This window comes from Nothoprocta perdicaria, unplaced genomic scaffold (assembly GCF_003342845.1).
Source record: "Nothoprocta perdicaria isolate Ctin4 unplaced genomic scaffold, notPer1 scaffold_84, whole genome shotgun sequence".
Lineage (NCBI taxonomy): Eukaryota > Metazoa > Chordata > Aves > Tinamiformes > Tinamidae > Nothoprocta > Nothoprocta perdicaria.
Window position 1 is genome coordinate 223207 of NW_020456132.1, and position 27194 is coordinate 250400.

The window sequence follows — 27194 nt, forward strand, 5'->3', positions numbered from 1 at the left end:
CCTAAACCAAACACTTTGTACAAGGGAAACAAGCTCACGACTAGTGATCCCGCCTTGCGCTGCTGTAGACGCTGCCTGGGACTGGGAGGTGATTTCAGGACCACAGTGTTTGCACTCCTGGAGAGCCATGAAGGTTCATTTCAGTTTTTCCTGAGCTGAACAGGCTGCTGGGGCGAGACAGTAACGTGGGGGATCTAAAAGACCTGGTGCTCAGCCAACCCCCTGAGCCACATGTCACTGTCCTCACCGCCAAGGTGACTCTAACAACAAGATTAAATAACACAACAGCAGTCAAGAGTCGCCCCACAGGGACCAAGGGCCACCTCCACTAGTTAGTTTTCTGACAAAACAGCATCATGACAAGCTGAACACCCCAACCAGCAGTGTTACGTTCTCAACTTCTCGTAAAGGCCGATCTCAGACTCAGGAGATTTTCCCCTTTAATACAATGCAGGCAGGTTTTCAGTCAAAATGCCAATAAAGTGCAGATATTTTCAAGGCATTTTCATACCTCCTAGTCTGGGGCAGCGGGTTAATCCCGATGCACGTGTTTAAAGCCAAGGACATACTTACCTCATGTGGTGGGAGCTGCTGCAGCCGTGCAGCTTTCCATGGGCCTGTTCCTGGGAGGTCTGGTTGCTTCTGCTCAACAAGCAAACAACTCCCCACCTCTCTTTGAAGCCTGATAGAGAGATCCTTGTTTTAAAACAGCGTGGCATTAGTTACAGCATGGATAACCTTTCTGCAGCTCTACAGCATTATGTAGAGGACCAGACCCGCCCGAAGCTCAGGCCTAAGAACGCATTTCCTTTCCTTAAAGCCTTCCCTGCCTCGGCAGTTTCGGGGCAGCGACTGCTCTCTCAGCCAAGCGTAACATCCAGCTGCATGAAATTTCAGTCTCCTAATCCCGCTGGCTTTCCCGTGCAAGAATCCACACTGATTCAACCTTTGTATTTGTGCAATTCATGAAATAGTAGTCTAAGCCTTATTTAAAAAAAGGCTTACCATTGCCAAGGTGAAACATGGTTACTTGAAAGCATTTCATGGAAGCTACGAGGCCTGGTCATTCTGCAGCCACTACCTGGGTCTCCTGGGGCTGCAGGGTCTTGTGTCACCCTGGGGACCCCTCCAGACGTGGCAGGTTGTCCCAAAGCCCCACACTGAGATCTCCCCAGCCTCGCAGTGGCTGAAGGCCTCATTTGTGACACCGGGACCCTGCCGTAATGGAGCTGGTCACCAGCTGGATCTGTTCTCCTGCTGTAGGGCAGGGCTGCAGAAATGCTCATCCCGACGGGAGGCAGCAGGACGGCGGGGAGGGCTGGGTTTTATTGCTGGCATTTTGCGTACCGACGGTTCAGGAACTGGCGCCGCTGGGGGACCCTGTGATGGTAGCGGGTGCAACCAGGTCCTGCAGAGCCCGTGCAGCCCCAGCGACCGTCCAGCAGCAGGAACCACAGCAGCCTGGTCCGTTATTTTCCTTCACAAAAATCCCGGTGTTTTGACTTTCAGGTTCACTCTCCATAGGATGCCAGTTCTCCTAAATGAGATAATGTTATGTACAATGTCACCCACACGAGAAGCGGCCAGGAAAGCAACTCGCATTACGAAGTGAAAGGTGCCCTAGAGAAACTACCTTTATAAAGGAGAAAACATTTCTGGTTTCAAAAAGCAGATTTTTTTTAGGCTTTGACATATATGCACATAAAGTTGTATATGAACCAGACAGGCACATGAGCACATCTAAATAGCATGCACATTTATACTCACTATGTGTGCCACATGCTGCCTATCTATTGCTTCAGAAAACAAAACACGGGACAGGACATCCCTGAGAAGAAAAACAGGGTGACCACAGACTGCTGCTGCCCTCAAAGAGGAGGGAATCCACATTTAAGATCAAATAAACAGAATAACTACACTAGAACTAACAGCAAGTACAACAACCTCATAGGTGGTGATTTTTTTTAAATGTTATTTACCATTAAACAATAGACTGAACAAATGAACTTAATTGGATGAATCATTAAAAAGAGAGACATAAAAATTTGATTAGATCAACAAAAAGCAGCCCGATCTCAAAGTGACGGTATCTGTGCAGCGCAGCCGGCGCTGTTCTCTTCCCTGCTGTTCCTGGCACACAGACTACATGAGCTTTCCACTCCATCCCCGCCCTACTTTTTCCCCTCAGGGGTATCAAATTTCTGTCAGAATCAGCCCACGATAATCGTGGTTTTGTTAAAAAGAGGAAAAAAAAAAAATCACCATTGGCAAAGGCAAGCCGAGCTCCGTGGCTGGGCTGGGGAACACAAATATTTTTGGATTGCTAATCTCATCCTGCCACAAGCATCGCACATTCTTCAGCACCATTAGTGGCCTCGTGGGGCTCCCACCGACACCGGCTGACCCGGAGGTTTTAGGTTTCCCTGGAGGACGTGGGTCGCCCTCTGGGATGCTCCCCCAAAGGCAGCTCTCAGTCTGCGATGGATAATTATCTAGTCTGCACAACCAGAGCCTTTCTTCACCAAGCTATTTTAGGAATCCCATTGCCATGTTTCTTGCTCCAAAACTTTCATAAATAACAGGATGGAGTTAAGTAATTGGGATTGCCTTGATTCTTACTCCAGGGGGTATAATAACATACCCATGTCTCCATGTCTCATTATCCATGTTTCCATGTCTCAAAATCCTGGACTTTCCAGATGTTCTTTCTTTCCCCTCTCCCAGCTCCTCACTCTTTAGTCCAACCAAGATCACAGGGCATCGAGGTGGCAACGGGCACCGCTCTGCCCATACCCCAACACCCAACCTCCCCTTTCACACAGGTAACTACTTCTCACAGGTAACTCTCCTGCACCTCCAGCTCTTCACATTTTACTGCTCATCACCATCTTTGCTCTGTTTTATGGCATTCCTGAATCTTCACACTTCTGGCTCTAATGCACATTAGTTGTACAAATAGTCCTGCTTAGTTACAGGGAGCAAAGATCACTGGACAAAATAAAAAGGAAAAAGAAAAGCAAATAAAAAAACCCCACAGACCTCTGCAACTCCTGGAAGCAGACAAAGCAGTCCTGAAAATTTTTAACTATGTGTATTTGAGCTTGTTAGCTCCACTCTGAGTTTGACGCTCTATTCAAATTGGTAAGGAATGTGCCCTAAGATTTTTCCAATTTCAGGCTGTCCGCAGTGAGGACAACATTATAGCTGAAGCCACATGGTACCTGGCTGATCAGCAGCCACATGGTTTGTGCAGCAAAACCAGCCCGGAGGAAATTCCAGCCGGTTCCAAACCACCCAAGCTCTCCAGCAACGCGAAACCTCCCCGAATGTCCCCAGGCTTTTTCTCCTCTCGCCGCACGGGCTGCTCAGCACTCAGTGTCACCTTTCATACTCGAGTCTCTTTCCTCAAACTACTGCCCAGAGAGAGATAAGGCTCTCAGACCAAGCAGCAATTCCTGCTAAAAGCCTGGATTGCCCCTCTTCCGAGTCCCATCCTCCCCAGCCACATGCAGGGACAAGCAGGGATGGGCTCAGCCCCAGGGCCCTTCCTTGGGAATCGATGCCTCAGACAGCACTTTCAGGCACCCTTCAGGCTTCACAGGACCCAGAAGCGAAGAAAACCTACCTAGATCGAAGCAAGCCCATCCCATCAATCACATAATCCCACAGAGAGGATGAATTCCCTGGATCCTGCAGCAGATCCACGCTCCAGGAATGCAAGCGGAGCAGGACCTCAGCAGGAGCAGCTTGGAGGAAGGCGCTGCAGGGCCATGTTGGACCCCACTGCACACCTGAAACGTGCTGGGCCCCTGTGGCAACGAGCAGCACCAGGAAGGGGGGTTGCTTAACGAGCAAGGCCCACATTAGCACTCACATACTGAGGTTAAACCTTGTGCATTAGCAGGACACAGCAAACCCTCACACACAGCTCTGCACCTCTGAAAGAGCCCCATGTGCTCTGCATGGTGGGTGCTGCATGCGGCCCACGCGAGGATTTGCTTCTGCCAACTGTCATTATCCTCCTGCAACAAAGAGAACTGTGACAAACAAAGATGCTGTGACAAAGCCAGCCCATGACTTACCCTGCAGCCGACACAGGACGTCATTGTTGCCACCAAGCAGCTGCCCCAAGCTTGGAGCGCGTGTGTGCGTGTGTGTGCATGGAGCTCCTGGACAACCTCCAAGTTTATGGAAAATTTCCCCTATGCAAGTGTCAGCCTGCACGAAACCTTCGGAGCACAACAGGCTTCAAGTGCCTGGCTTGGAAGGCAAGCAGGAAGCACGTGTGCATGGAAAGGCTTCACCTTCCTTAGGTGTGGGGTAGATGTATTTGGAGGGCACTGAAACAATTCTGCTGGCTTCACTATTTCAGCATTGCTATCGGCATTAGACAGTTAAACCCACTTAAAAGTTATGCTTCAAAAGCTAAGGAAAGGTTAATACTTAAAATAAAACGCAGGAATGTTACTATATATTCATATTTTTTCCATAATTATGTTCCTCTGCTGGAAAACAACCGTTTTGCTCATTCCCAATACATCAACTGAATGGAGGGTACATTTTTTTGGAGCTCCCATCTTTGTTTTTCCATCACACTTGTCTACAAACAGCATCCACCATCTGATGCTCTTTCAAGCTAAAAGCAGGAAATAAAACATAGCCTCCTAAAACACAAAATGACACAAAATGAAATAAGATGAAATATTTACATTAAAAGGCAAAACAACATAGCCACCAGTGCTGACGTTTCAGGATTCTGTAAAGTCCCAAGTGCAATTATATTTATGCGAGCATCGAGTTTAAGGCTGTTTTCAAGTGCTTTCATCTTCCACTGTACGACCGTAGCACTATTTGATCTCTGCTGTTGTCTACAGAGCTGGTTCTTTCATTTCTCATCCTACTTTCTACATTTCATTCCAGCTATTTCCCCTGAAAACGTATCATAAGGCAACAGAAGGCTGAATTCCAACTGAACTACAGATTAGTTTCTTTTTGATCTTAAGCTAAGTATTTTACCCCTTTCGGATTAAATGAGATGATAAAGAATGGGCTATTCAGTGGAGCTATCAAAGATTACAAAGAGTTGTTAGTGCTGCAAATGAATATACTGGTTTTACTCTATTCCCATCACGTCCTGAAAACATTTATTCAGAAGGCTGAGGGACTGCAAATCTTGCTGCATCAGTGATACCTCTCCTCAAAAGACTTATATGAAAACTTGGCAAAATGCACACAGTAATTTGTGCAGGAAACAGTCAGCTATGTGAACTTGGCCCTACTAATACCTAAGTACATTTGAGCATATCTTTTTTCCCCCTGGAGGGACGCTGGAATGGAAGCTTTAATGCATTCTGCCTTGTCTTCATTACAAAATAATTCAGGTACATTAACTTGAATTAAAGTCTTAGTGTTGGCCTGAGTTAACAACCAATTGGAGCTCTGTGTTAACTGGACTATACCTTGTTTTTGACATGAGTTAAAAAGAAAGCTGATACTGTCTGAGGTCTTAATCTACTCAGTAAGACATCATCAGGAGCCATGGATATACAAGCTATGGACTTCATGTAAGCCAAAAAGTATATTTTATTCTAATATATTTTCTTTTTCCCATGAAAATGTCCTACTTTTCTAGTAAATGAATATCTAAAAAATCTATATATGAGATGTTTTATTTTGAACCAAAGGAAAGGTTTCAACCCTCTATTCTCCGCTCACCAGGACTTCCACGTAGTCAGTTTTTGCTAGCTCATTCATTTGGTATCACACGCAGTGATCAGCAGTACCTAATAAGAACGTGCCTGACAGCAAGAGAGGGACTTCACTTGATGCACACAATAACTTTAGCAGTTTTATGAAGTGCTAACGTGGTGGTTAAAAAGAAGTTACCCGACTGCTGATTTCAGAGGCACACGTGCTGAGTATCTTGTAATGTAATGTAATGTAATTGTGTCATGATAATGGGACCTCCTTACTTCAATTCATCAGGCATTTCAGAAACTTCAATAGGCCATGCATCCAATAATGCCTTTATAAACACTTAGAATGTGACGTTACAGATGCAAAAATAATATTAAAAGGCAATTCCCTACATATATTTTTAACCATCAGGATTTTTTTCAGTCCAGCAGACAAACTGCTCAGAGAACTGCTCTGTTGCTAAAGAAGAGATGACGAAAACTAGAGCTTAGGAAGGGTGCCCCAGTCTTGAATTAAACTTATCACCAAGTGAATAAAATGGTATTGCCACTCCATACTTAAGTCAGATAGCTTGAGTAGCACCAAGGCACACAGCCGCTATATTCAGAGCTCTTCAAACTCACACTAGTTCCTCAGTGCACCAAAATTCAGCCATGAATGAACATGAGCTGACCATATCTCTCAATGTTCTGGGTATTTACTCACTGTTTAACTTCTAAGCTAACTTAGCCTGTCCACACAGAAGCTTTGAGCGTTAAGACAAGCTCACAGCCCAAACTCTCTGCGTTACCTCCACAAAGCAGTCGCATTCGGAGGCCTTACCTTTCTGGATGCAGTACTTGGAGCTGTCTAAAGTTACAACGTTCCTTTCTTGAAGGTTTATTAACCAGAATAGCCCTTGTTGAATGACACCTCAATTAACGGAAAGGGCAGTAGGCCTGCAGTCAAGATGACAGTGAAGAAAAGGGGTCTTCTTCCCGAAGAGGCATCTTTGACCTTGTAGATTATTTCAATAGCTTTTCCTCATCCAGGTGGCTGTCAGTGGAAAAAGAATATGATTCTTTACCATTTAGGCTGTTATAAGAGAGCACTGTCTGATTATTTGCTTATTTTTCCTATTCTCTGCAAGGGTACGCACAGAAAACATCAGTGTGGTGGCCTGTTTTGAGGATCCAGCACAAAAAGTGAAGCTGTGAAAGTGAACCCTAATGAAGAGGGTCCTTGAAAGCACAGGGCACGTGGGAGCAGGTGACAATTATTTTGCTACTTCTACATCACTGCTAGTAGTATTTTTACTCATTCCTTCCAAATAATATACTCTATATAAAACACTTTTAACATTTGGAGAATGGCTATTTTAAAATGTATTTGTTCTCCTGCAAGTTCAGTATTGTTTAATATGAAGCCAAGTACCAAAATTTGCACTGTTACCTGAAGATGCACCATGAATATATCAACTATCACCACATCTAGACTTTAGGATCTGAGTCTTCAGAGGGAAAGATCCTCCCCTCTGTAGGAATAGGATGGGACCAGGGCCTCTTTGAGAATCCCAAAGTGTGGGACACCTCAAGATAAGGATCTCCCTCTACTGATTCAACCAAGCAAACAACATCCTCCTGTTTCGGTCTCAGCTCAAAGAGGTAGTTATGGCTCTTTTCTCCTATGGGAGAAACACACACCTCTTTCCTGCTATGAGCTGACCATTTCTCTCAATGTCTTGTTCTAGGTATTTGATCACCATTTAACTTCCAAGCTAAGTTACGCATTTATTTCCGTAATTTAAATGAAGACTCTGTCCAAGCAATTGTCCATTGGCAATAACAGCACCAACTCTTCCGGACCATGCTGTTGAAGAGTTTTATCAAGTCAATGGCTCACATCAGACTTTTCTCCCTAAAGTAACCTAACACCAAAAACCATAAAATCAGGAACAGCTCTAGCAGAGTCCAATCAAGCATATACTTGCCCAGAGCACAAGCTTTGTAACTGCAGCAGCAAGAAACAGTAAGCAAAAAACAAAGCGAGAAACAGCAACTGATGTCAAATCAGTAGCTAAGCTGTTTCCAGTTATTTTTCTTGCCTTTAATAGAAACTGTGAAACTTATGCTTAGCTATTTCTTCATTACTCTAAAGCACCTAAGCTACAAATATCTATGCAAATTATTTAGCTTCCTCATTAAGTAATTTATAGACCAGCATCATTTTTTAAAGCATATTTACTATGTACATCAATGTGTTTAAAAGTGCAACTACGTCACAATTGTAGTCAGCATCAACACTTTAAATAACTTTTATGGACTTTATTGCAAAAAAACCAGTTCTGTCATATGTAGTAATGAATGAACAACTCTTTTAAGTTATCAGTGTCTCCAGACTATCAGAAATAGTATTTCCCATAAAACTGTAATCCTACAAGAGATGTGACTTCATATGTAATAGCACTTTTCATGTGTTTATTTTTCTTTACCACAGAAAGAAAAATCACTTTGTAACAGTAAAAAAAAAGTCTTGGCTTTTATTATCAGAAGTTAATTACACTGTATTCAAGAACTTTTATTTCACAGTAGAACGTTAATATACAATAATTCTTTTGATAGAGGAAAGTAGAATTGGAACAGTACTAGCCTCTTCAAAGCATTTTACTATGCAAGTATCAGAAAACGTTATCATTTAGAAAAATATCAGGAAATCTTACCTCCCCTCCAATTCTGTCATGAAATATTAGTGACATCAAGACAAAACTATCTGCAGTCAGGACAAGATTCTGCCTCTGGTTGAAGCTGTTTTAAAGGCCACTGTGCATCTTTCCAGCATGAAACTTTGAGGGATATGAATTCAAAACCTAATGTCCACAATTTAAGTTGGATAGCTGCCTGACAACTTTTTTTCTGCATTGTAAAACACATAAAAGCAAGCACAGCAATGTCACTAAAAATAGTATTAACAGTCTCCAAGGCAGTTAAAATACATTTAAGACATTATTTCATAGTCTTTTTAGTATCTATCCAATGAAGTTTTCTACATCTACATTATTTCTATTATGCAGAGACAAACCCTCTTTTGTCATATGACGTAATCTGCATTCTGCAAAAATCATTGTTTCAGTTGATTTTGCAAACTGACATTTTGCAGATTCGAGATTATTTGGGGATTTCTTTTTGGACCTCATCCTCATGAAAACCTGCTCGAGTATCCTCAGACCCTTCTCTGAGGATGAATCCCAAAAGACTAAATCCCACCAAACTTCTAGGACAGGAGAGAATGTCAAGAGCTGAGGCTCTGGCACCTGTCCATGCCAGAGGTAGAGCATTTCACCCGTCCATGAAAGAGATAAACAGATCCTGCCTCAGCACCCATATACCTCAACCTTGGAGCGTGCACAGGCTGAACCAACAGCGATGACAGGCGGTGGGCAAGCAAGATAGACCCTGAACTGGAGGGTAAACTCAGCTGGAGGCTTTGTGACACTGAATTCAATGTAGATAGTGCTCAGTTCTCCCAGGGAGAGTCTTCATTGCTGCCATCTCCACAACAGGAAAGGTGTGGGACTGTTGCAATCACTAACAGGGATGTAACAGGCACTTAGTGTGAAGGATTTGGCTCTAAACCCATTAAAACCAATGAAAAGATAGAGAGCTAGATAACAGAGCTAGATAACAGAGCTAGAACTCAAGTAGGGAATAAAAAAATGTATACAAACACAGGGAAGAAAAGTTTAAATATAGAACTGTCAGTACAGGAAAAAGACATGATTAAAAAAACCACTAGCTTCTTGAAAGGAAGCTAAACCTCTCCAAGCATCATCGTATGCAGCCATTATCCAGACAAGAGCACCATTACATTCTGACGGAATCAATACTAAAGGATCCCCATTGTTGCACACGCTGGCACAGTTACAGCAGCCGAGTTATCAACAAACGACCCTGATAATTGACCGACAGATTGAAATCTAGTTTGTTGCTTATCTTCTGTAGAGGCAGCTGACACAGAGTTTTGTAATCTCAGACATCTTGAATTTTCCCCTGGTTCTTTCTCCTGTAACTTGAATTGGCCTGATGCTGTTTACTGAACTTTCCTATTGAAATACTTTTATAATTGATCATAATTGCCATTTGCTCAGGCATTTCAAAATTACAGAGACAAATCACGATTATCACCCATGTTTTTCCTGTACTTGTATCTAGCTATTGCCATTACAATTATCTCTTTTGAAAGCAATGTATTTAATGACCTAAGAAAGTTACAAAAGTATCTTTATATTGCATTTGAATGTATAAGCTAATTAAATATATTTAGCTCTAACACTGATAAAATAAAATCCCAGGCACCCTGAAGACCAAAAAAAATTGAGATGACTAATTCTAACATAATTTAAGATGTTTTAATCAAGAGTCTCTGGATGTAGTAATCAAGGGAACATTTCCTTACTTAAGCATTACTCATAGATACAGATTGCTGAGAGCTTCTCTCATTCTCTTCTCAGAATAGTGAAAGAATAATTAGCCCAACACTCCCTGCTCCAAGTTGTATATTTTGGGATAGCATTTGAAATATTGACCTTATTCTCATAATTTTTAATGCACAACATACAAATTTGTCAGAGACACTGAAAGATAAAACAGTCAATTAGGATGGTTTGCAAAATATTTTTTAAGAGAAAAAAGCTAAATATGTACACGTTTTCAAACTCATTCAAGATGAAGGAAACTCACAGCTTAAAATTCATGTGCAGATGTTAAAACACTGTCAATATTCTAAGTCACAGGTGGTGAATACTTATTTCACAAAGACTAAAATAAATAACAGACACTTTATTATCCACTTAAGATACTACCAAGTGTGGCGTTTCCTGACAGGGCTTACAGAGAAACAAGAAAGCAGAGGTCATACATGAACTTGTAAAACTGACAGTGCTAGTTTCCACTCAGCTTTCTCATGATCGGGCTGTCAGGTTCAGCATTAGTAAAAATACTTCCCACAACCACATGAGTACCCCAGATGTTATGACGAATAACTTTGCAGCAGCCAAGATCATCAACACGGAATCCCAGGTGCCGGTAACGCTCATCTGTTTCAAACAGGGTGTTGTTTGTATATGGTCCAAAAAACTAGGTGGAAAAGAAGAGAAGTTTTCACATTTCCAAGAAGATTCTAGACTGCAAGGGCTAACAGCTCAGTAACAAAGCACTCTAGGATATATTTATATTTAAAACAATATATGTATTTGAAACAATACATATTTTAGACAATTGAACAATTTTAAACTAAGTATTTATGTTTCTAGGGTCAGAACTATCTCTTTTTTAAAAAAAAGCCCTGAAGCACCAGTTCCTTTTTTTTGAAATAGGTATAGTTTTGTTCAGAAAAACTATGCAGGAATATTTAAGCAAAGGACCTCCAGTATACTTATAATGAAGACTCATATATAAATAATCCCCTTTACTGCTGACAGATAGTTGAGGACATAGTGTTTGAATAACAGTTACGTATGAAAAAAAATTTTTTTAAAAATTAAGTTAAGGATAGAACAGATCTTAAGTAGGAAAACAAAAACTTGTTTTCAGTGAGCCCACCCCATAAAGAAAGATGTTTACAAGAGCGGAGCATACATAAATTGGAGTTAGTTCTATCAGTTGCTTCACCTCAAAACAAGAGGAAGCTTAATATTGACACAAAAGTTTGTTTCTGATGAATAGCTTACGGGTAGGGATGTTATTACTGGATAGAAACCTCTAGACAGAAGCCTGCTTTTATCCATCTGCAGCTATTCTTTTTATGCATGGAACTGCATTAACGGGGGAATGCATATGCATGGAATGGAATATGCTTGTGCAGGGGGGGGTGGATCATCTCCAAGGGTCCCTTCCAACCTTAATCATTCGATGATTCTGTGAATTTTCTGGGAAGGTTTTAAGTGCCACACACACCTTCAACTGTGTTCAGACTAAACAATACCTGTTAAACCTATCTGTCTTTAATGCCACAATAAATAATTGCCTTTCACAGTAATTTTAAGTTGAACTCTACCATAATTATATTAATCAGTGAAAGTGTTTTAAAAATTAGTTCTCATACAAAAAATGCACAGTCATGTGTGTCTTGATAGAAATTATGTCAATTCTCTTATAGATACCTTTGAGTTTTAAGACTATGTTGCGTTTCACAGATGTCTTTGGGGGTGAAGGGGGTGGCACAGAGGCTTTCAGTTCCTGCAGAGAACTGGTTTAACCTGACAATGAGAACCAGCCTTGTTTAATAGGAACAATATGTTCACTACTTCCACGTAACAGATCTGCCTAGCGCAAAGAGATCTTAAGAACTTCTCCCTCGATAAATAGGTGTCAGGAAAACCAAGTTCTCTTTGGAGGTCGTACTGGTGCACTGAACAAAAGTTTTTTGTATACTACTCCTAATTAACGGAAATTTATTGCTGAACACCGTCTTCAAAGTGCCAACTGCTGAGACAGATGACAGTATGGAAATTTGAACGGCATCTCTCTCCTTAGCTTTTGAGGGGAATTATGCTGTGGTAACAGCTTTTGGTCAATATGAAAAAGTTGGATTTAATCCACAGAAAAGAGAGATACAATTGTGGGTTAGTACATAGCAGTGCCCACTGCATAGTCCCTGCAGCATCGTAACTTACTGCCAGTCCTGAGGATGGATCGATGAAGTCAGCCCAGTACCCTTCAGAACAAATTGCATAACAAATTTCCTTGGCACCATTAATGAACTTTAAAAAAAAAAAAAAGAAAAACAAGATAGAAAAAGGGAAAAAGTTAAATGAATTTAAGTATGCACACATCAGAAAACATATGAAACAATCTGAAAATGAACTAGCACAGTTTTTAGCCTCCACCAAAAAAGGGGAAATTCAACATCCTTTAAATAACAAGAACTAAAATCAATGACATACATTAGGCTACTCAACGAGATTTAGTAGTGTTCCTTGTGCTAGTCAGTAATGCATTAATTGCATGCACAAGGAATGATGCAATTGCTTTGATCATTCAAGCAGACTGCAGCCCTGCTACCTGTTAGTAGGTCAATCATTACTTCAGGGTATTTCTCTACAAGTTTACAGATCTAAATTCAACAAATTTGACACTAAATGTGGCACTAAATATATCAGAAACCAAAAATACTATTTTGTCATAGGATCCTATCATGGTTGACAGCACAGTAAGTAGTTCCCTCTTATATTAGTTCCTTTTATATTACAAGTATCAATCTGCAAATGATTTAGAGAACATTTTAGCTTAACATCATGATATCAAACAGTTCCATAAGCATTTCACTTCAGTGATCTACATCAATTTTCATTCTGTCGGTTTAACTGATGGCCAGGATAGATGATGGTTTCAGCCTCATCCATTAAAGGACTGAAGTTATTGGTCATGTCATTGGCCAGGGTTTTGATGTTATAGAAAGATGAGTTATTCAACCTCAGTTCCTTCATGGCCCAAACTAAAAAATTTAACCTGAACAGTAAATGGTTCAGTGCTCTATTTTGATGTGCAATTGATCTGAAGATTAACGATGTCTCAACCTTAAGTCACAAATGTAAGCAAGCCATCTGAAGACAGCTTACAAGGTACACACTTTCCTATCTTTTGATCTTTTTGACTTCCTTTTTGATCTTTTGATCTGGAGCTGTAACAATCCTGCAGCAAGCCCTTACAGTGATGCTAATAAACACTTGAGAACTGCTGTAAACATTTAGGCTCAGCTGTAAATTATTCTTCTTACTTGAGCACAAGCCTCTCAAATTAATTTTTTTTTTTTTGGGGGGAGAGGGGAGGGTATAAGATTACTTCCTATCATCTAAGGAGTAGACAAACAGTCCATTTTATTGCAAATTTGCTGTTAGTAACCTTCAGGCCAGGAGGTTACATCTAACATGCTATAACCCCTACAGTGACTCTATTAGACTTGACAGGAAGGTGTACAAGGAAGAAAGATGCCAACTAACATATAATTAGACCAGATTACAATGCCAAAGATCAACAGACCATAAATAATTCAAACAGAAGAACCCACTAAAATGAAGGGAATTTTAATTTGTGGGTAATCTTTATGTTGATCCTTCTGACTGCTGCTTTTTCTGTGGTTGCCTTTACTTACATTGCCCTCATTTACAATTCACAGAATTGAAAAGCAGCCTTTTTTCAACCATAAATTTGACCAAACAAGTTAAATTTCCACATGGTGATTTTTACTAGTTGTAGAAAAATGGTATTAAAATTGGGCTTTTTTAAAAAAATATTTTCAGATGCTAAGAAAAACCTGCCAGCCATGGTACACAGCGACACCTGCTGGAGCATTCACTACAATTTCTGAAAAACGCAAAATTTAGCTATTTTCAGAAAGACCTCTAGTCAGCAACAGAACTTCCTGCAGGTCTGGAAGAAGTTTTAACATGTACTAAGTATCACTGTTATGCAGACTAAAACCATTAACCACATTAATTTGCAGACTGAAGAAAAACAGAGCAACCCCTTCTAACCAGTAAGAAGGCACACACTGACAGACATTGAAGAAAAATCTCAATTACTTGAAAAACAGGGCGCAGTAAAAGCTTACAAAATTAATTATACTACTGCTGAAATAAGAGAAAACAGTTGCTGTTTCTTAGGAATGGCAATAGTGCAATAATTAAGCATCTTTGAAAAAGTTTACTACACCATTTAAAAATCTTTTTGACATACTCCTGACTCTCTCTAATCTAAGGAACTTAATGGATGTGTGAAACATTTCAAGTATAATAATAATAATAGTTAAAAAAAATGGGGAAAAATATCTTCATTTTACCAGCAAGAGAACACACATGTGGATTAACTCAGAAATGCTCTTAGAAAGAACACAGTAAACTGCTATCACTTAAAAACGGATCAAAGATATAAAAAATACATATAAGTTTCACCTGCAAATAAAGTATATTGATGTTATTGACAGCTACTTACATTTTCTAACAGCATTTCTCTCTCATCCTCCACTTCTTGACTCCAGACAGTCATATCATTTTTAGTTTTCTGAGTAACAGTCAGTACTGTTAAACGATTAGCAGTCACTTCTGGAAACATCGACTCAAAGTCTAAAGAAAGTGAAACCAACATTTTAATGGGTTTATCATTTTACATTTCACTCAAAATTCTGCTTTAGACAAATTATTCATCCTGCTTCTGGGCCTTCAATTTCATTTAAATGTTTGTGTGCATGTTAGGGAAGTCTGGCATATAGAAGACTGGCTTGAAACACTGATTCTGCTTTTGTAAAAAAAATAATGCACCTTGCTCAGGTCCTTTGAGAAGTCACTTATGGACTGGAAAGATGATAAAAGCCCCTCCACTCTGCACATTTTGGAGTTCACGAACAAATGTCTTGCTTTGCAAGGACATATTAAGTACAATAATAATTTAGTATTTCAAAATGAAAAAAACGTGCAGACACACATGCTTCCTGATTGCACTATATTATTTATGCACACTTATTCTACATTAAGCTTTTTCGTAGAAGTTTCTCAGATCTTCTTCAAAGAGAACATTCCTAGGATGTGATAGCAGATTCAGAATGCTGGTACTGTACTGCAGACACCATTTGGGACAGTGTGTCCCCTAGGGCAGAGGAGGACCAAAACCACAAATATCATCTTCCTATTGACTCTTACGCTAAAAACAAAAGCATCAAAATTGCAGTTAGGCTTTATTAGCATAAGGACTCTTGTCTTCAGTTTGGAAGACACACTTTCCAGAACTGAAAGTCCAAGGGTTTGTTCATTCTTGCACTTTGAACAGTCTCTTCAGCTCCTAGATTAAGATTTCGGTCACATTTCAGTCTCTTCTGTTAATTAACAGTAAGAAAAGATTTTATTAAAGTCAGAAGTTTTTATCCCAATTAAACTTGATGTACATCCTTCTGGCACAAATCAAAGAAAGATACAATATCAAATCAATCAATGGTTTTGTACTTCCTATCTGCTATTTTCCTAAGCAGCAGGGCAAAAGGCTGGATCTTTCACCCACAGAGGAGTTCGGAGAGCAAATCCCAGAATCTATTTGACAGTAAAGAAGGATCCAGAATTTACTTTCTTCCAATCTCTACAGAAAAGTTGATGTTAAATTTTCATATATTTCACTGTAGGCAATACACTATTTATAATAAAAATGATTTTCATGTTATAATACATGCTAACTCTTTTCTCGTACCTATTCTGTGACATCAGTTCTATCAGAGCCTTTATTTGCACGCTCTTACTTATTAAGTGCTTATTTTTTTAAACTGTCAAAATACTGAAAAACGTACCTTTTCGCAACAGTTCAGGACAAGCTTGTACTGCACATTCCACCTTTGCATTTTCAAAGTAAGTTTCAATATTATTTATTTGTTGTTTATGTGGAACATCAGTATCCTGAAAAAAAGTAGAATTTCACATTTATTAACGCGTAACAAGAGTAACTTTGTACACCAAATCTCTTTGACTAAGTGTTCACAGATTCATTTCACAAAAGATGACTTGCAGTAAGATTTAACGTTCGTTTCTAAAATACTATAAGCACAACAGGCACAGGTATAAACTACTATTAATTAAACCTAGAAACGTAAAACTTCCCATATTCCCAACTTTCTCATATTGCATTGCAACTCTTATCCCATATCCTTCATGCAGAAATTTCTAAAAAAATAGTCAACATAATTACAAGTGATACATTTTGTACCAGAGACATACATTAAGCACATCTGGTTTACATTAAGTAAACAGACCAGAAGAGTCTGTTGGGCTTTTAATGGAAGGTAAGGCTTGCAGAAGTTTTTAGGAAATTCACCATAAGATTACATGCTCCGAACACTCTAGAATACAGACGCTGCATTTTCCAAGAAAAATGCAACATGGCAAATTTACAATGCAGATTTATTAATTATTTCCAAAGTCTGAGTGTGTCACAAAATCAGATCGGCTGGAAAGTTGGGTTAGCAGCTAATGGCAATAAATGCCTCTTGAAACATTGTGATTCTGCAAACTGAACTAGCAATTGCCAAGCTAACTACTGCTAATAAGGAACATTACACACTGCAGATTTTGTCATTCTCAAAATACAGTTCAAACACTGCACTTGAGTGACACGGGTCTGTTTTGCACATATCAATTCAACGGTTGTTGGAAATAAGCAGTCAGATTGAGCACTCATTTTCCAGTCCACTTAGGAACAGATCCATTAAATGAAATACCTAGGTAAGGAACTACTAGTACTCTTACTAACTCTGGTAAGAAAGAGTTGGTAAATAGTAAGTGTCAAAACATTTTTTTTGACATATCCATATAAACAAGTATTAAAATGTTATTTTGCTATGGTTAGATGTTCACACAAAAAGACTGAAACATTTTTCCCACCAATGAAACGGATAAAAAATCCCTCATCTTTCAAAATCAAGAATATCAATACCTCTTTTCAGAAGGAAGTGAGATTATGTTTACTCCATACAACACATATCAACGTTATATAGAAAATGCTTGTTCTTACCTGAAATTCATTGAGGTATTGTGCCATTACAAACTCATGCCTTTCATTTTGTGAAGGTTCTGCTAATACGTCAGGCAGATTTTTATGAGTCTGGATTTTCTTCTGAGAAGCTGTACCATTTAGGTGACAGTCAAAACCAATATTACCAGGCAACTGGAATCTCTGGTCCTGAGGGCCAAATGGACCCATTACTTCATCCGGCCACACAGTTCTTGGACCTGTAAAAGCAAAGGACTTAACATTATTCAGAAAAACAGACAGACTCTCCCCACTCAAATACCAAATACAGGTATTTGCTTTTGAGTGACTGTAATTAAAGCAATCAAAACTTAAGCAAATTAATTTGCTTTTTCTTACATAAATCGGGAGGTGTAGCAGCAACATGAGACTCATCTGAGCCTGAGGAACCTGCTGTAGAAAAAGCCTTGGGATTTACAACTCTTTTGACTAAGGAATAGAACCCTGGCAGGTAGGTGACCAATCTTGCTCTACTACAGAGCACCTGAGGAGGAAAACAAAACAAAACAAAACCAAGTATTACACAATGCTAGCAAAAATAGTAGTTTAAGTACAGCTTTGCAGAACACAGGATCAAATCTCACTCCATAATTACAATTGTAATTTATCATTAGTTATGTTTTTAAAACCTATTTTAAAATGAGTGTATGTAAATATTTATGTGTGTATATATACATAAATACGTATGTATATATACATGTATACACACACACACTTTTTTTAAATTAAGGAAGAACCTCAGAGACTCTCAGCAAAAGGCTCCTCATTTGAGGAAGAAAGCAGGAAAGTGTAAATAGCATCATTGAAACACCAAAGCCTAAACTAAATTTTGCACTGGCAAAAATAATGCATCCAGTATTATTTCTATGATTGCTGTAATTTAATAAACCCAGAGACTGATTATAAGAAATACTCAGAAATAATGTTAGGTTAGTATCCCCTGATAGGCAAGATCAGTGGCCTGAAGACTAGCACAAATTTTAGTTCATGCTCCCAATTCTTACAACCACAAGCTAAAAAAAATCAAACAAAAACCCCAGTAACATCACAGAGATCTTGTAGCTCTCAGCTAGAAGCAAACATACACGTATCCACAGGTACCTCTTTGCCAGCAAGGAAAACATACCAACAGTTCAAACTATGGACGGGACATACGCATCCGAACAGGTGAGTATGACAATTTCAGTTGCTCTATTTTGCACTTGAAATACTATAAATATTTACCATGTGCAAAACGTAATAAGTTAATACAAGCCATATTATTTACATTTGAAGATGTGATACATTTACATATTTATAAATGAATATTGCTGCAAACAAATTAGTACCATAGGCAAACTGCCAGCAAAGCACAGAAACTTAATAAATCCTAGTCTTGAAATACCCCAGAAAACCTGCTTCACACCACAGAACTGTGCTGTCAACAGAGCTTCCAACTGCTAAGAATCCTTCTTGCAAGAGCTGATTCAGCCACTCAGTAAATAGAAGATGATGCAACAACATCTTCTGGAGCACACAAACAACAACAGTGCTCCAAAGGGCTAGTAGGTTCTGAGCACCAGAATTAACTTTGAAGTCCAACAGTGACCCTTTATACAGTGATAATTATTACTTTTTTTTTTAAACACACTTGACATGGTGAAGCTAAAATGAAGCTAAAAGTCTATTTTTTTTCCTATTTCAGAAATAGATTGGCCACTCCCATGATACAATTGCACACAATAAACAAAAACAACTTATCATACACTTAAATAATGCTTTAGTCTACATTTTAAAAGTGAAAAGCTATTAAATCTTTATAAATTGATGTAAATTATGTGATATAAATAGAGTTAGACACAACATATAATAAAAAGAGGAATTAAAAATGACTTTCTATACATGGGGATGCTTCCCATGCAAATGTCAAAACTTAACTACAGATTGTGACCATGCTCATGTTGATAAATATTTGCAGATGTGTGAGCATTTACACATTAAGACAAGAGAAAACGCCACTGAACGCAACAGATTATCCATGTCTATGCAGCCAAACTAAACCAATAAAGCAGGTTTTACTCTTCAGTCTGAATCACTCCAGGTCGATTACAACATGGTAGACTTTGACGTTTCGTTTTAAGCGATGATATTAAAAAAAGGGGCCCCTTTAACTCATGCATAGGTTACCTTTATCGTACCCACTGAATTTGCCTTTGGGGTTTAAATGTGAGAAGGAAGGCGAGCCCCTCCCGGGGGCTCCGTGTCGCTAAGAGTGTTTTGGGCCCAACTTGAGCCTTTTACGAGGCGCTCGCGGCCCCACGAGCGGATCCCGGGTGGGGGAAGCGATGGGCGCCGCTCCCCTCGCCGCGGGCGCGGCTCCGCAGCCGCCGCCCCGCCGTTACTCACGGTGGCCATGGCAGGCGGCGCGCTCCCCTCTCGCTTGGGCGCCCGGCTGCCCCTGCAAGGGAAGAGAAGCGAGCGCAGCGCTGAGGCACCGCCGCCCTCCCCTCAGCGCCGCCCGCCTTGCAAACCGGGCGGAAGGGGGAGAGGAGGCGGCGGGGGGCGGGAAGGGGCCGGGCAGCCGCTTCCCCCGGGACAGACCCTCCCCAGCGCAGCCCTTACCTGTGCCCTCGCTTCCTACAAAATGGCGCCGTCCCGCCCCGCAGCCGGCGGGCGGGGCGTTCCTCCCGCCGCCAGGCCTCAGCAGACGACGCACTGACACATCGATTAGCGGGGCGGGGCAGCAGGGGGTGGCAAATCCGCGGACGAGAAAACGGTCATCGATTGCTCGGGGCTGCAAGCGGAGGTCGGGCCGTGGAGGGGAGCGGGGCGGAGACCGTTAAAACCGTTGGCGGCGGCGGCGGGGGCGTTTGGGCGGAGCGGACGTTGAGGCAGGTGTAGATGCGTGGTCATTTCTGTGTTTGTTAAAGTAATTCGATAGCAGTAGCCTGGCAGTGTTTGTGTAACTGAGCTAGGGTACGTCCCTCTGTGTTAGCAGTGAAAGAGGGCGGCTGCTCTCTCCCTTGAAGATCTCGTATGCCCCCAAACAGCTGGGTTTGTTTATTATTTTTAAAAATATCTAATCTCTACATTAGAGATTGCCTATGTTGCTACGTTGCCTAGTTTGTGCTCTTCAAAATAAACTTGAATTTTAAGTCAAAACTATATTCTAAGTCAGCATGTTAATTGTTGCTCTAATGGTAGCCATCTAATAAAAGCTGTTTCAGTTGTACGTGAGTTTTCTGTGCTTCACTCTTAGCTAGTTTGAGTTAATTAATATAAGTAGTTTTATGTGCTACTGTGAGAGCCTGGTTTTTCTGGCCTGTTTTTCTGAAATTCCCTTTTTTCACAGCTCAGGTGTGTTGGTGGTGAGGCCTCTTGTCTCAGATGGCAACTCCACACACCTAGATATCCGTGCTCCAGGTAAGGAGACTTTCCTTTGTAAGATACATTTCTGTTTGCTTGTTTTGTTTTGGTTTATTTTTCCTAGATAGAAATAACAAATTCCTCCAACCCAATCTCTGTTATATTTAAAGGATACTCATGTTTCAGTCACAGTTTATTTTCTAGTCTGAGCTAATGTTACTCCTTTCCATAAATTGCAAAGTTTGTTGTTGGAGTTGCTTGGGATTTGGGGATTGCCGTTAACATACATTTATTGTAGATAACTGCATTAGCATACAGTTATCGGCATTTATTACTCGGTAATGCAGTACTCCTAAGAAGCACCAGATGTCAGTAACTTTACATGAAATAGGTGTTTGGGTGCACGTACCTATACATATGCGTGTGCATAAACAAGAATCCTCAACTTAGGGTATTTCTAGGATTCAGAAATAGAATGAAGGACAAAAGTGAGTAAAAATAAGCATTGTTGTAAAAGAGAATAAAGGAAGAGATTTTCAGAAACCTATAAGGCCCCTGGATGCGGAGCGGTCCTTGAAACTCGCTAAGAGCATAAAATGCTGTTTCTGCTAATGGAAATTACTGGTCCTCAAAGTGCAGTGTGTAATTTCTCCAAATAACGGTCTTAGAGTGGAACAAGACCCTTCTTTAGCAGACCATGGGCTTGCTTTTCTTTCCTTTTAATCTACCTTTCCTTTCTGATTCAGCTCCTTGCTGCCTGGAATGAGCTTGGCTTGGAAAGTCAAATTTTAAAATCAGCTTTTCCATTCGCAGTTAGATTTGTGCTGAGTTAGTTCCATGGGTTGCATTTTTAAAGTTTTGTTAATTTACTTACTTGCTGATAAGTAAAATTAATTAACTGCAGAAGTGACTAATGCCATTACACATGTGCATGTTGAACACATTTGTCCCTGTGTTTTGACTGAGCAGCTTTGCACTGCGGGTCTGCTGGAAGCCCTGCTGTGGGAGGAGTTGCTCAGCAGTGCCAATGGCAGAGAGACGGAGTGATGGTTTTAACCCCTGGTACTCACAGTCTGAGCTGTGTTTGTGGGCACATCCTTTTTTCCCCAAGAGAAAGGGGAGCTACAGTGATAGCTTATGATTACTGTTGACTATATATATTCTACTGGTCTCCTATCTTCAGAATATATATATCTCATATATCCGTATATATTTAGAGAGAGAGAGAAAATAAGAGAGAATATATACTGTGTCAGTCAGGCTCAAGCAGAATAGATTCCAATGCCCTATCCCTGTGCACATTCAAAGAATTCTACTGCTTTTCCTTCAATGTTGTCAAAATCTTTCATATCTTCACAGTTTCATAATCTCTGTTCAGATATTCATCCTTTTGAAAGTTTGTCATCTGAAATAGGACACATTTGTCCTCTCTGTCCTCATTCGTATTTCTAATAAGGATTGTCTTAGTTCATTCCCTTTTCATCTTCGTATTTGCCTTTTCAACATCCCATTCAAACACTGCACCTTCTCATGTCACCCTCTATGTGCCATGACTTCTCATGTGCTACATCATTCCACTTTTTTCTACAAAGACTTATCAAATTTCTAATTCTGAGAGCTTTGTCCTGATTCTGAACTATCTTTTCACATGTACTGTACTGAACAACCTCATGGTCTTGTGTTCACTCTTCTAGGTAAATCTACTCTATCATTCAGCTGGTTTTCAATACCAATCTACTTGACAGGAATGAAAAGAGGAAAGGAGAAATCTTTGCAGGTGGCTAAAGACTGTATTTTCTTTTCAGGTGGATTTTTCTGCCTTTTTTTTCCCCCCCAATACTGTGATTTAATTTAGATTATGAGGCCTTTAAGGCGAAAACTTCCCTACTTGTGTATGTGAAAAGTGCTGTGCATACTAACACAACTGTCTAAACACTAAATTAAAAATGCCACAGCATAGGTGCCCCTAACTAAATCTTTAAAGCCAATATAAAGAGCTGTATTGATGTTTCCTTCTGCAGTAGCCGGGAAACATGCATGCATCATAATCAAATATTAGCATTAGGATACATATTATTTCTTGCTATTTTGTTGCTGTCCGTTTAGAGCAGTGATGCTGGTGAGAAAGGCAACTTCAATCTCATACCTTCAAAATTATAGATTGGTTGATCACATTCCTCAGTGAATGTGAATGTGGCTTGCAGTTCAGTCTGGAAAATTTCTGGACAATTTTCTCGCTTTGCTGCTGTGTTACTAGCCAATTCTAAGCTATTTCTAAAGGTTTAAATTCATAATGCAATAGCTAAAAATCAGAACATGAAATCATTCAGTTTTGTTCATAGCAATAATGAACAAAATTAGTGTTCCAACTGAATTTAATAGAATGACTGATTTATTAGGTGCAAGAGAATTTCTATATTCAATTCTAGACAATAAAATATAATAGATATTTATAGCGTTAGCATTTTCAGTTTCAGATATTTTTTAATGAGACCATTTGCTCGCTATTGCCTGTTGCTCTTAACCACTTTATTAATTCCATGTTAGTATACCTACTTCTCCTTTGCTTCCAAATTAAGTATTCATGTTGAATCTCTGAACTTCAGGGAAAAAAAAAAAAAAAGACTAGAGAAATGCAACTTTAACTCCTTACAGAATGTAATTTATTTTCCTCTAATAGGAGTGCACTCTAGATTACATTTAGTCTATATTAACTTGTCCTTAGGCAATCCTAATTTATCTTCACTCCAGGGTTAGCACTTCGAGATATTTAAATCAATCAATGAATTATCATCCCCTGAAATTTATGGCCTGAATTCATAAACATTAATTTCAACAAAGTTACTACCTCTATTCAAAAGAGACTGCAAAATCAAACGATCCAATTACAGATTTATCAAATATTAATCATGAAAATTTTCCAGATTTTTCTGATGCCAACATTCCTCTCCCCTGGTGTCAGGAAAGTAATTAGCAGCTGGCTTTGATTATATTCTTCCCTCAGAGAGTACTTTCCTCAGTTTGAGAGAGGAAAAGGAATGCATACAAGATGATGCCTAATTCATCACCTTATAATCCTTTTCTAAAAGTACATATAGGCTCAGTAAACTGATTCGTTTGAAAGTGAGACTGTCAGAGCACTGGTGAGGAGCAAAACATTCCTGAGAAGCTGGTGTTTCACAGTATGTGCGTTCTGCAGAAAGGCCACCTCCCACCAGCTTGCATCTACCATTGCTTTGGAATTTGGGACTGCGTATGACATTGCTTTAGCAGGCCAAGGGGCAAGACATAAAAATAGGAAACTGTTTCTGTCTAGGAACCTGTAGTGATTTTGACTGTACAATGTGAAGTTTGAAAACTGGGTTTTCCTGTTGTGTTGCTAAGATGCCTCTTTTCTTGTCCAACTCCCGTTAGGGTCAATGGCTTCCTCAGCAGGTTGTACTAGATGCAGTGGCAGGGGGATTCTGAGCAAGAGTGGCAACTTCAAAGTGACAGGGGTGCAAAAAGGAACTTCCCCAACTGCCACTCTGCTCTGCTTGAAAATCCAGCTCTAAACCCTAATTACTGTTTTGTTTCCTTTGCAATCTCCAAACTTGCAGGATTCCATTAGTCTGCAAACTAAGGAGCCAGAGATGCCTCTGAAAAACAATTTTGGTATCTAAGACAAGCAAAGTGTAACGTTTCAGCTGTTTCCTACCCTGCTCTTCACTTCCTGAACTCTTGTATCCACCCCAGCTCTCTCCAGATGCCTTTCAGCTGATCTGTACTTTATTGCACAATGTGGGTGGAAAATTGGCTGCCCTGCCAAGCTCAAAGAGCTGTCATCAGCAAGGCCGAGCACAGCTGGTGCCTGGTCACTACTGGTGTCCCTCTGGGGTCAGTGCTGGCACAAGGACTGTTCTGTGTCTTTGCCAGTGATATAGGTACAGCTTAGAAGCAAGAGGCACAAATTAGAACAAGGAATATTCTGATCTGATATTAAGAAAATAATTTTTACCTTGAGTGGTAAAACACTGGAAAATGGGCTTAGAGAAGCTGTGGAAACTCCTGAGACACCTGATCTGATTTTGAATTGGCCATACTTTGAGCGGGAAGCTGGACCTAATATCTCCAGAGGTTTCTCCTCCCCAAATTAGTCCATGAGCTTGCTATTGAAACAGTCACATGAGCTGGCAGAAGTTTGCAAGGGCTGATTCTCATCTCATGCTGTTGTATTCCTCTTCCTGAGGCACCGCACGAAAATGCAGCTTTTCCTATGGTCAAATACTTCTGTTTTAGAAAGACACTTGAAAGCAGGTTAGAAATAGTCTTAATCATTTACCAGCTGAGTGGATCAGACAGAAAACATCTAGTTGAGTGTTACACCTTGTTGTGTTTTGTTGTTGTTGTCGTTTTCTCTGGCTATCCCTAATTATCTGTAATTAGTACCATTCAATGCAGTGTTGCAAATCACTGTCTGGTTTGCAACTGTTCATCTCATCCAGTGCCAGCAAAGGGACTTGGCTCCTGCTACTGGCAAATGAGAAGCTGGTATTGAACCGAACCCCCTGGAGATGAGGAGCTGGGGACAGAAGTGGGCCACATAAAGGCAAGTGTGTTTGGCTAGAAAATGCCTCCTTTCTGAGTGTTAGCCAGCATCTGTTCTCATTCAGGTAGGCGTGATGTGTGCTTCAGTGTCCTCTCAGCTCCACGGCGTGCTCTCCTCATCCTGATTATGTGCTTTCTGAATGGCGGATCTGTCTTGCTCAGTTATAAAGGGAAGCTTGCCTTGCTGCTGAGAAACATGCTCTTTTTGGAAATGTGTAGCCTGCTACATTAACACGTACCCAAGGATGCTTTGCTATCCTCTTCATTTTTGCAGGAGTGAGACCAGAAACACAAGCGCTCTGGTTTCATTTTCGTTTTCAAGCTGAAAAGTCAATTTTCTTAAGCCTGTGTAAATAGAGCCTTGTGTGATTTTTTTTTCAGTGAGTTTTAAAGGTGTGGCTCTTGCCTCTTTTTCCAAAGGCAGGGTTTCATCCTTCCTGTGGGTCTTTGTTGCTTGTATCATCTGTAAATAACTAAGTTCACCTTGCAGACAATCAAATGTAATTCTGAAGAGAGTGGAATTGTACCTGGATGTGTAAAAGGGCCTTTTGGCTTTGTGGGTGCTTAACTTAATATTGTAGGGACTTATTAAGTGGTCATAAGAATAATGAGATGTTCTTTATATACTCACCTAAGAAATTTTAAAACTTTTTTTTTGAGATATCTCCATTTTTGTGATTAGTGCTGGTGTTTGCAATTTACCTAACAACATCCATTGAACTTCATTAGGACTTGACTACACTGAAATTAAGATCATTGACATTGATTTTTTTGGTCTGTAAAACCTGTTCCCAGTAAATCACTAAGTGAGTAGGCTAAAGAACATCTGGATCTCATAACATGCCAGCCACATTGCCTTTAGTCCAAATGTGCTTAGTAAGCAAAGGAAGAGGGAAAAGGGTCTCGGACTGCTGCCCCCCTGATATTTAGAAGTGCCAAGAATGTGACTCACAGAGCTCAGCCCTGTACTAGGAAGCTTTTTGAGCTGATGGACTTTGGGTGTCCTGTTTTGCCTGTGAGTCACTGCCCTGGTTGCTTTGTTTATTCATTTCATTCTGCACATTATTTTTTTGTCTGGAATATACAACTGCTGCTCTGCCTTCGCTTGAACTGCTAAACCTTGTGTTTGAAATGAGGAATGTCTGTGTCTAAGTGCTAGTGAAATGGTGATGAAGTAGAAGGGAAGAAAGGCTTGAACATGCTCCTTCTCTAGAAATGTAAACATCCTCTGGCTATAGGAAGAGCAAACTTCCCCTGGAAATGTATGTGTTTATATGAACAATCTCTTTTTCTTCTGGCATCCCCAGATACTAGGCTGCAAGTAGATTTATTCACTACCACTGGGAAAATGGGGGCTTTGTTAAGTGGTGCAAATGAACAAGATAAGTCTTATCAACATTTTGTTTTCTTTTTGGAAAGACCTCCCAAGATTTATTTCCATGACTTTGAAAGGAATTTCCTCCTTTATTTCTGGGACATTGGTCTGTGTCTCATTTGGCTCTCCTAAATGTTTGAACACACTGTCAAAGAGAACAGAAGGTAGGAGTGAATTTTTCTGGGGCAACGGACTGGGATCCAGCTGTGTTGGAGGTGAGGGAGCTTTGCTTGAGCTTTCTCAGTATATTTTAAACAACTAGCATACTTTTTTACTTACGAGGAGCAGTGCATCAACCTTATTAACCAGGGATATGTAGTTTTCAAATATGGGGATCTTCTTTAAATGGCAAACCTGTTGAGTGGTTATCCAAATGTAAAGGACTTTGTAGTTTAAGACATATCATAAAATCCACTGTTTCAGAATGTCTCTAGAAAAATCCAGAGCATCAGTAGAAAGATGCTTTTTTTGTACTGAGGATGATTAACTGTAAGAAAAATTCCAGCTAAGGATATGGGTAGTCTCCCAGGTGCTATCTTTAAATCAGTGATATCAGCAGATGGGGTCAAACAGGGTTTGCCTGCCTGTGTTTTTTCAGGGTAAGTTTGGATTTCTTCTGCCTGTTAAAGTGGATTTGAGGATGTAAGGCA

At 40.1% G+C, this 27194-nt stretch overlaps 1 protein-coding gene and 1 long non-coding RNA gene across 2 annotated transcripts; both read right to left on the minus strand.

Annotated features, from left to right (window-relative positions):
• Positions 1 to 655: 655 nt before the first annotated feature.
• Positions 656 to 6682, minus strand: LOC112958353. The gene is made up of 3 exons (XR_003251411.1): positions 6520 to 6682; positions 1348 to 1537; positions 656 to 682 (listed from the first exon to the last, which is right to left on the minus strand). It is a non-coding gene; the product is annotated as an uncharacterized LOC112958353 (long non-coding RNA).
• Positions 6683 to 8414: 1732 nt separating this feature from the next.
• On the minus strand, positions 8415 to 19667 carry MMADHC (metabolism of cobalamin associated D). Its single transcript, XM_026052137.1, has 7 exons — positions 19623 to 19667; positions 17577 to 17721; positions 17220 to 17437; positions 16003 to 16108; positions 14664 to 14794; positions 12347 to 12433; positions 8415 to 10808 (listed from the first exon to the last, which is right to left on the minus strand). Exons 1-7 carry the CDS (start codon positions 19629 to 19631, stop codon positions 10614 to 10616), a joined length of 891 nt encoding a protein of 296 aa, XP_025907922.1. The 5' UTR covers positions 19632 to 19667; the 3' UTR covers positions 8415 to 10613.
• Positions 19668 to 27194: the final 7527 nt, after the last annotated feature.

Bases quoted from the DNA above. Each gene is read 5' to 3' on its own strand.
- MMADHC (XM_026052137.1), bottom strand. The intron at 17,438-17,576 runs GTAAGAAAAAGC...TTGCTTTTACAG, and splicing joins TGCTACACCTCCCGATTTAT to GTCCAAGAACTGTGTGGCCG. The intron at 16,109-17,219 runs GTAAGAACAAGC...ACTTTTTTTCAG, and splicing joins AATACCTCAATGAATTTCAG to GATACTGATGTTCCACATAA.